The sequence below is a fragment of the Mastomys coucha genome, unplaced genomic scaffold (assembly GCF_008632895.1).
Source record: "Mastomys coucha isolate ucsf_1 unplaced genomic scaffold, UCSF_Mcou_1 pScaffold22, whole genome shotgun sequence".
In the NCBI taxonomy this organism is placed as follows: domain Eukaryota; kingdom Metazoa; phylum Chordata; class Mammalia; order Rodentia; family Muridae; genus Mastomys; species Mastomys coucha.
In genome coordinates, this window is record NW_022196905.1 from 188380422 (window position 1) to 188389997 (window position 9576).

The following is a 9576-nucleotide window of genomic DNA, read 5'->3' on the forward strand; positions in this document are numbered from 1 at the left end:
AGTCGATGCCCTCTGACCACTTACATCTCCAGAAATGCTTGTCTGTGATCCAGCGTCAAGGGTCTGTCTGGACAGAGAGAGATGAGAATTCACAGGACTAGATCTCAGATCCGGCTCGGAACTGCCCATGTTCTGATCCAAATGAAATCGCTCCTGCAGCTTGGCAAGACTCTGTCAAAAAGCACACAGCACTTCCTAAGTATAAAGGCAGCGGGCAGCTCATTTCCAGTGTCACTGAATGGCAGGAACCGCCCTGATGAAAACAGTGGCTTTATAAATTTTGCACACACACATGATTTTGGAAGTATGTGAGAGCTGATTCAGACGATGGCCTCCCTTCTCCTGTGGATACTAGAATGTTGCTTTGTTTTTATTTACTGTATATGTAGAGAGTGTATGTGTGTGCAGGCTCGAGCGCAGGCGTGTCTGTCTGTCACATGTGTGCAGGAGCCCATGGAGGCCAGAAGAGGGCATCGGATCCAGAAGTGGAATTACAGGTAGTTGTGAACTACCTGATACAGTGCTGGGATGGACCTCTGCGAGAACAGCAAGAATTCAACTACCCTACTCTCTAGCGTTTGGCTTCCAATGTAATACAGTATGTTCGACTCTTATTTTTAAACACTCTCTTAAGTGACCCTATTTCAATAGGGATCTGCTATAGTTTGAATATGGTGCATATGCATTCTCTACATTCTCAGTGTGATGATGATGTTCACAGGTGGCAGAGAATATACGATGAGGGGTCAGTACAATATGAACCCAACTTTGAAAAGACCACGATTCATTTCCAAAGAGCACCTTGGTACAAAAAGCACAAGTTTGGTCTCTAAACTGCTCTGGCTTCCTGTCTTGCCATCAATCTCTTCAAGGTACAATCCTGTCATTGTGACACCAGCCACGTGAAGATTTTACAAAAGACTGTAAAAGAAATGGGGACATACAGTCTTGGGCTTTCAGCCTCTGAATCGGTAAACAAGCTTTTTTTCTTTTCTTTTTTTTGGGGGGTGGGGTGGGGTGGGGTGGTGGTTCAAGACAGGGTTTCTCTGTGTGGCCCTGGCCGTCAACTCAGAACTCTGCCCGCCCCAGACTTCCAAGTGCTGGGATTAAAGGCGGGCGCCACCACCACCCAGTACCTTTTTTCTTTACAAAGTAGCTAGCTTCAAGTGTTTTGCTGCAACAAGAGAACAGACTAATACAAAACTACTCACTTAACATTATAGAAATCATGGAGCCATTCAATATCTATAATGTAATCTCTCATTTTAGACATACAGTAAGACATCTTTTCATTTGGAAAGGGCTACAGTTATACTATTTTATATCTAGACAAGACCCAAGAGATGACTCAGTTTACACTAATATTATAGAACAGGAAACTGAGCCCAGAAGTTCAGGAGTAGCCTAGCCTCGTCCGAGTCCATCTTTATGCTGACTGCACAACCCTGCCTGTGGAGGTGACTGACAGCTGAGAGCAAGGGGAGAAACCCAAGTGTGCGTGCCTTTCATGGCTGCCAGGCCACACACCGAGTTAACTTAAGAGGGAGGGTAGGGGATGCACAAGTCAACGGACTAGAAAGAACATCTAATCCAATCTGCTTTTTTAAAAGCCCTATAGTAGCACTAAGTTTAAGAGCAAAAACTAAAAACTCATTACTGCTAGCAAGACGATATTTAAGCTGATGGTTAGGATTTCCATCCTAGGTGGACAGGAGTAAGAGGCCTGTAGATCTGCACATTTGCAGTCTCTCTCAGGCATGCCAAGGAGGGGAGGAGGCTCCAGTTCAGTGTGGCTACAGAAGGACATAAGGTTGAAAGGGGAAGGAAGGAAGAGAGGGAGGGAGGGAGAAAAGGAAGAAAATACCTGAGATCCAATATTTAATTTTCTCCTTTTACAAGAACAAACATACACTACAAACACACATGTACATGGAATCAAACTTGCAGAGACACATCAAGTTACACATTACAGAAAAGAACAAAGAAACACTTTGGTGAATGTGGGCGACTCTTTTCTGTTTCTCTTTAAATGGAAATGATCAGTAATTTTTTTGTCTTAGCTGTGATGATGACATAGTTAATCAATTTGGTAGCTTGTGACTAATATGTTTCAAAGGAATAGAAGATACTGGAAAATAAGCTCAGAGCACATTACCAGTATGAAGAGAAAGAATATTACTGTGGAATTGGTATTAAGTGGCTGTGTGTTTATTGTTAGCTATACATAATTGTGTTATTGGACTTCTATGTAAAATATTTGCTATTGTGCTCAAATGGGTTTAAAAGACAGCCAATATCTGATCTCACTTCTAGCTCTACTGTTGATCTTGGCAACTGCTAATTAATTATTGTATGTACATTAGTAGCCAAAAGAATTCAACTTGACCTGTTGACAAGACCAAAGCATTCAGAAGAAACAAGGGCGGTACTAACTTGATGTACTACAGGCTCCAATGTGACTGTGTTCCAGGTTCCAATGACAGAACTACCGAGTGCATTTCAGAAATTACCAATTTAGTCAGTAGGACAATTGTGGACGACAATGAAACGTTGAGTAATGTTCTGCATGTGCTACATATGTGTTTAAAGCTGTTGTATATCTGTTTACAAAACACCACACACCAAGGCTAGCTGGGCTTGCACCTCCAAGTCACTGATTCTTGGCTCTGGGATTTGAGTAAGTTATTGGGTTTCCTATGCTATAGTTTATAGCCAGGGCCATGCCGTCTCAGTGTCAGTAAGGATTAAGGACACTGCATGAGGGAGGCACTCAGCTAGGACCTGGTACTAGCCACACTCCCAAGGATTTGTCCTGGATATCACTGTCTTTTCCATCAGATCACTTCTTGCAAGTTATTCTGAAAGTCCAAAACTGAAAAGCCACATGGATATAAAAGTATTTTTCTTATGCAGCAAACAACTGGAAACCAACATGCAGAAGTTGAATGTCACATTTAAATGGAGAGGTTTTGTTACGAATACAAGAATCATTGCTGGCTTGGCCAGTACTCAAAGATATAGTCTACAGCTGACCAGATGATGATGAACTCCCAATTTCTTTATGTTTTTCACAATAATAGGGAATTGGAAAGAGAGAGAAAGGCTGTTAAGACACTGCTGTGGCTCTGACAGGCGCAGGCACTGGAATGCTCATCACCTGCAGCTGCTCTGTTTTCCTCTGCACGAGGATGATCTGAGGAGGAAGACCTGCAGGCTGGAAGCTGCAGTGAGGGCGGGAGATCAACTAGCATCTCTCTCCTGGAGGTGACTGTGGTTGTCCCCTGGCTAGGCCAACATCCCCAACCCCAGGAGATATATCCATTACCTACTGATGATGGCAATACACTCCTGTACCCTGGGTGGGGTCACTGTTAGAGGAACCCTGATAATCTGGATCACACAAGAACTTTGTAATGCCCTTAGTGGGGCGGTGCTAAGGTACAAGCTCTTCCTCCAGGCTCCACCTCCCCACCCTCTACTCAGTCTGAAAGGACACATGAGCATCACAAAGGACACCAGAAGCTGGGAACCAACTCATTCTCCATTTGTTCCTCAGTGCCTGTAACAGCTCAGTGGGCATGATTAGCATCCCCAGGAGTGGGGAGCGTCCTGGAGCCCAGCAGATGGACACAGATGCCCCATGACATACCTGCATCAGGTCTTGCTTTTCTTTTTCTCCTGAGCTGATGGCTTTTCTGATAGACTTCAGTTCTGTCAGGATGGCTTTGGCTTCACTAAGTTCATACCCACTCTGGCCTCCAGACATCTTTTCATCAATTCTGTAAAGGGAGGAGGAGACAGGGGAAAAGAAATAAGACTAGTGCAGAGGAGCCTCTGGTTCTGGGGTACCCTACTTAGCAGGAGTAACTTTGCAGGAATCTCTGGTTTTGGGGTACCCTCCTCAGATGAATTTATATTATTGCCCTCATACACCACCACACAGATTGGGCACTCCCCCTTGTCCCGGGGTTCAACTTCTCCATCCACTACATCCTACCTTTGTCCCTTCCTAACCACTTTCAAGCACGAACACATTTTGGCTGCTCCTGATGCTAGCGGAACCATTTTTACCACACTCAGCCTTATCTCTATACCAAGAAAGAAATCTAGCAGGGGCAGCAGTGTAGCAACAGAAGCACCACAGCTGCTGACGGGCAGTGCCGGGCGGAGCTCGGGCAGCATCGTGAGCCTCCAGTAAGCACTCGACAAATGCTTATTTGGAGTACTGAATCTCTTACAATATTTGGATTATGTGGTCTCTTATTTCTGTCAAATATATGAAAAGCATTTATTAAAGCCATGAATTGAGATGGCTTTGCCTTGCTGAATGAGTTTGAATTTAGGAAAGTCAGATGGGCAGATGAGCTGCTTTGCCAGCGTGTCCCCATGGATGTCCTTATTTTACATCATTATTACTGCTGGCTGGAAGATCTGAAGAGCTCAGTCCCACTTTCTACATCTTTTAAAGAACGTCTTAGGTGTTCTGCATCCTGTTCTCTCCAGTTAGGATCCTGTCCAGGGTTCCTTATGGACCAGAGTTCCTTCTGGACAGTGCCTGTGCTCCACTGTCCGGGGTTTCTTATGGACAGTGCCTTTGCTCTGTCAGCCTTCAGCTCAGCACAGCCTCTCAGCCCTGCTTTAGGACTGATCAACAGACCATCCAGAGAAACAGCAGGCACTGAATCAGAAAAAATGGACTCTGAGCTCATCTGGTTTAGGCCATTTAATAATTAATGTGTACTTTCAATGTGAAAGGTGCAATCTGAATAAAACACAATGCCATATTAATCACTTTGCCAAACAAAGTTAACTCAAACAAGTCTGTAGATAATGCATTTCCCTGAGTACTAATTTAGTAAATATTTTATGCTACTGAACAAGCAATTAAGCTTTTAAAAGCCTAACAAAATAAACTTGATTATAAGGTCATTTGATAATGAAGTGCAGACAATAAAGTCACAGAATTAAACACAAACACAAGACACACACACAGAAACATACAGACACACATAGACACACACATACATGCAGACACACATAAATATATACCAGAGACACATAGGCAGACACACACACACAGATACACAGTTATAGACACACAAATGCACATAGTCACAGACAGACAGACAGACACACACACACACACACACACTCTTAGGGTAAGAACAGGGCCTTGGAGATCCCATTGTTACTTTTTCCAAGTGAAGAACTAAGGGCAGAAGGCTTCTGCAAGCTCACCTCTTAAGCCACACAGAACAGCTAACAGGGCGACCATGGCTGAATCTTATCAACACAAGTCTAGAATATTCACTTATTTGTGAAGGGATTTATCAAAGCAATCCTAGGGTCCTCCAAGAATTTGATATACCAACTCAGTCCAGGCAAGGCTCACTAAGGAGGAGAAATGCTGTTTGCAATGCACTCAGTCCAGGCAAGCCTCACTAAGGAGGAGAAATGCTGTTTGCAATGCTGCTGTCTTGGCATTTACCAACAGGACACTTTATATGTTACAAGCAAGCAAACAAAATCTGGAGACGAAGTGGGATTTTATGAAAACATTAACATGCAACAGAAACCATGTCCAAAGCCAGAGTGATTTCTTCCTACCTGTGAAACCCTCGGAGTGGGAAGGTAAGGCCTGCCCTTAATTCAGAAACACAATCTGTCATTTGAATACAGAGCAGTTAGGGCCGACTGCTAGTTTACATTTCTGAGTTTTGCTTGTTGACTGTGATTTCTCGGCTGGCTTGCTCTGCTTGGAGCCATCCCTCACAACCCCCTCCTCCCGCCCTGTTTACCCCGATGTTCATTTTCATCTCTAGTGGCTTTTCCTTTCTCTCCAGGTCTTACTTCCCTCTCTCCTCTCTCTCTTGACTATAAAAATACGAACATGCTTCAATGGCTTACTAATTTTTTGCTGGCTCTAGTTATACAGCCATAGGCTTAGCCACCTTCTGCCTTTAAAATGGAGTACCATGTTTTGCTTTTCTATGTTTAAATGGAAAGGAGATTTTGTTACTTTTTATTTTTTAAACTTTAAACCATTTCCTTTATATCTGAAAGATACTTTCACTTGCGTACTTTTTCTGGAACATGCGCCATAAAGACAGATTTTCCTGGGGACCACAAGTGCTTTTGATTGGCTAAGTGTTGCTATCATTTCCACTCGGGGAGGGAGGTGGTGCAGAGTTTCCTAGTGTCCACCTAGGCACAAGCCACACTACTGTTTAGGCCACAGTCAGATCTGAGGGCATAAACTGAAAAATATAGGCACAAAGCAAGATGAAACAAACAAACAAAAGACCCTGACTCTATGGTGAAGTGAAATGTTACAGAAACCTGCAGTGGGATTCTACTCAATGTTCCCTTTCACAGCCACTTAAGTAAAAAGTAACCAGACAGACAGACAGATTCTTTCATAGAATTAGCAGTGGTTTTTTTTTTTAAGTCTGCTCTCTGGACCCAGCAGCTCTCCCAGGGTTTTAGTGGGTGAGAGCGGAAGGAAAAAAGCTTTGTTTTCTCCATACCTAAGAGCAACAGGAGAGGCCTCTGCCCTTAGCTACTGTATATTTCTGTTCTTGGTTCATTTCAAGAAAGCCCGGATTTCTACACAAATGTCTATTGTTTTCCCATGGAATGTTTCTGACAGAGTCTTAAAGATGCCTTAGATTCCTATAAAAAGTGTTTGCAAGCACACTGCCTTGAAACAACTGAGTATTATTGTCATATCGACATAACAAACACAGCAAGTTTGGCTAACCTTTAACACTGGGTGGTGACATGACAATTTCATGCGTCTGAAAATGTCTAACATATAGCTAAACATTTTGTGACACTCTTTAAAGTGTGTTTGATATCCTGCCTACGAAGTTCTGCTTACATTGATACACAAGTACTAAATCTAGATTGTTCTAATCTGAAAGCAGCTGAAGCTGCTCCAAGTCTAAACAGGAGACTTAGGGAGAGACTATCAGATACATCTGCATGGAGGCCACAGCGGGGGCCGCTCGAGACTTGCTTATTCTAACAACGACTTTTTGAGCAAGCAGTACTAGAATGTGCACACCTAGAAGAGTGCCCTGACTGTAGGAGGCAAGAAGGCAGAGTCACAGTACACCTGAGTCTACAGTCATGTGTCTGACTGCAGGCCAAGAGACCTAAGTCACCACTCAGCGTGCTGCACAATCGGCTCCTGTTAGGCAGTGAGAGTCACCGCCGTAGTGGGCCAATGCTTTAGATAGCAGCAGACTCTCTAAGAGTAGAAGGTGGACTAGGATTTCACAGGCAAAAGCTGGGCACACAGCGGGGCACTTTCCAGAGATGTGGCTTCTGCGCTCGTCTGGCACTGCTAACACTGCTGAGGAAGCGGCTAGGAAGGATGTGAACCTGCCCAGGGACAGCCTTAGGAACTTAGCCCTGCCCAGGCAGAGGACAGACAAAGCAGCTGAATGTCTTAGAGGACACCTTTGGTGCTCTCTGCGGTCATATGGCTATGAAAACCACAGGCTTCTTTCTTCCATAAGCTATCTGTGGACCGGTGACTGGGAAAGAAAACAGGGGCTTCCATAGGCTGGGAACGGCATGGGCTCTTCCAGAACTGGCCACATTCGCTTAGCTACATTCCCTTTAACCTGACCCATCTTAACGCTACCCCAGCAGCCCAGGCTCCTCTGCAGAGCCTCACCTGCCCTGACTCCCCTGTGATGGATCAGGCTGGACCCCACATGGTCTCTGGAACTGACAGGAAGGTGGACAGAATCCCAGGAAGAGCTCAGAGCCTTTCCAGTTCGAGCCACCCAGTCCAGCCATCAAGGCAGCCCTATGCCACAATCTTGAGAAGCAGGCAGTGGTCCAGGACACAAAATTAAAACTTTCGCTCTGGGTTTCTCTGGCTCATCTTCAGTGATTAAGAAAACATTCAGACCTTTTCAAAGTGTATAGATTTTTTTTTTCCACGTATTTTTGTAAGTTGATTGCCTTTGGGATCATGGCACAGAGCTTTAAGCCTTTTACTTTCTATGTTTCTTTGAGAAATGCCTTATGTAATTGGTATATCTCTCTGTTTTTTTTTTTTTTTTATTAGGGAGCTTTGAATTGCTGTAAAGTCAATTTTAGTATTTAATACTCACTGTTGCAGCGTTTCAAAGCCTTGCTGCTTATACAGAAGTTCTTGCTTCATCTGGGAGAGTTCTCTTTTCAGCTTTTTAACCTTGCAAGAGAAATCAGGGTGGCCATTAATGTTTATGAATTAGTAACAGCACATTATTTCAGAAGATAAGAAGCTAGCAAGCTAATAAACCTTTTACCACTTCTCCATTACAAACATTGGGGGAGGGGTGTCCATGAGTTACATTTAAATTATCAATGATGTACGTAGCCACCATGCTCACTGTCACTTACTCAGCAACACTGTCAAGAGCTGGACAGCATCCTAGTCTTTGCTTTGTGTTAAGCAGCCAGTCAGGGTCACACAAGGACCCTTCATTTCTCCCCTTCTTTTACTGGGTTCTGGGTAACCAGCCATGCCCTGGTTCCTCACACATGCCCACTGGCACATGCTTCAGGGACCTCACGCGTGCTATCGCACTTTGCCTGAGGCGCTGCCCACGCCTCTCAAGGTTGACTTCTCCCACGTGTCTGAGTTAGTACTCATGTCATCTTCTCATTAGCACTTCTCAGATCACTCTCCTACTCCTTGCTCTGCTTTATTTAGCCCAGAGTATTCTTAATAGCCACATGGGTGCTCTGTCTGTCATGGGGCAGAAAGCTGTATGGGTGCTCTGTCTGTCATTGGGACAGAAAGCTGCATGGGTGCTCTGTCTGTCATTGGGACAGTAAGCTGAGTGTAACCACAGACATCCCAAACGTCTGCAAGGGTTCTAAGCAAACCAAGTGATTACTAAATATGTGTCAGCATACTGATACAAACACTTCTCCTGTTATCTGTTATATTCCTTGGCAATAATGATGTGACAGTCTGACAGATTAGATCACAATCTAATGAAGGTCTTCACGTAGGCGGCAGGAACTTCCACATATCAAGCGATAGCTTTAAAAAGTAAACTCTATTGGACCACATTTTAGTCTGTTTCTGAACTTTTATTTTTTGTTTTCTATTTATTTAACTCCTTCTGAAGTATTTACTGACTCTATCCTGTGGCCAGGTCTGGGCCTGAGGCATGGAAAGGCATGGCCTCTTACTCATCCTGTTCCCAGGGTCCTTACAGAAGCATAGAAGAGCCAGGTTCTGTAGAAACAGTCACCCCATGAAATGAAGATTTCCAAACAGTGAGGAAAAGTTCAGCACATGATGAGATGCACAAGGGTTTGGGTCTCAGGTTGGAGTAAGGGTTGGACATAGGCCATCTGAAGAAATGGCATTAGGTGGGGTAAGATGGTGAGTGAGTGTGTTCTCCTTCTGCAGAAAGGAAAGGTGCTCAGCATGGGACCCGTGCCCAGATCATAAAGCCATGTGATTCTCAGGATTAAAGAACGCTCCTGTGGCTGGGTCACAAGGAAGAGGAAGTGTGAGCTACAAAAGGTCAGAGATATAGTCTTGAAGCCATGTTGTTAAGA

At 44.2% G+C, this 9576-nt stretch overlaps 1 protein-coding gene across 2 annotated transcripts in view; it reads right to left on the bottom strand.

Annotated features, from left to right (window-relative positions):
* The window catches only part of Wwc2 (WW and C2 domain containing 2), a 172253-nt gene that overhangs the window by 61478 nt on the left and 101199 nt on the right, over nucleotides 1-9576 (bottom strand). For both annotated transcript variants that reach the window (XR_004109943.1, XM_031339762.1), the window contains exons 5-7: nucleotides 8130-8209; nucleotides 3650-3779; nucleotides 25-171 (exon numbers count right to left, since the gene is read on the bottom strand). Coding sequence is in view for 1 of the 2 variants with exons in the window: in XM_031339762.1 (XP_031195622.1) it covers nucleotides 25-171; nucleotides 3650-3779; nucleotides 8130-8209 (357 nt within the window). In the remaining variant the exon portion in view is untranslated. The remainder of the gene's footprint in view (nucleotides 1-24; nucleotides 172-3649; nucleotides 3780-8129; nucleotides 8210-9576) is intronic.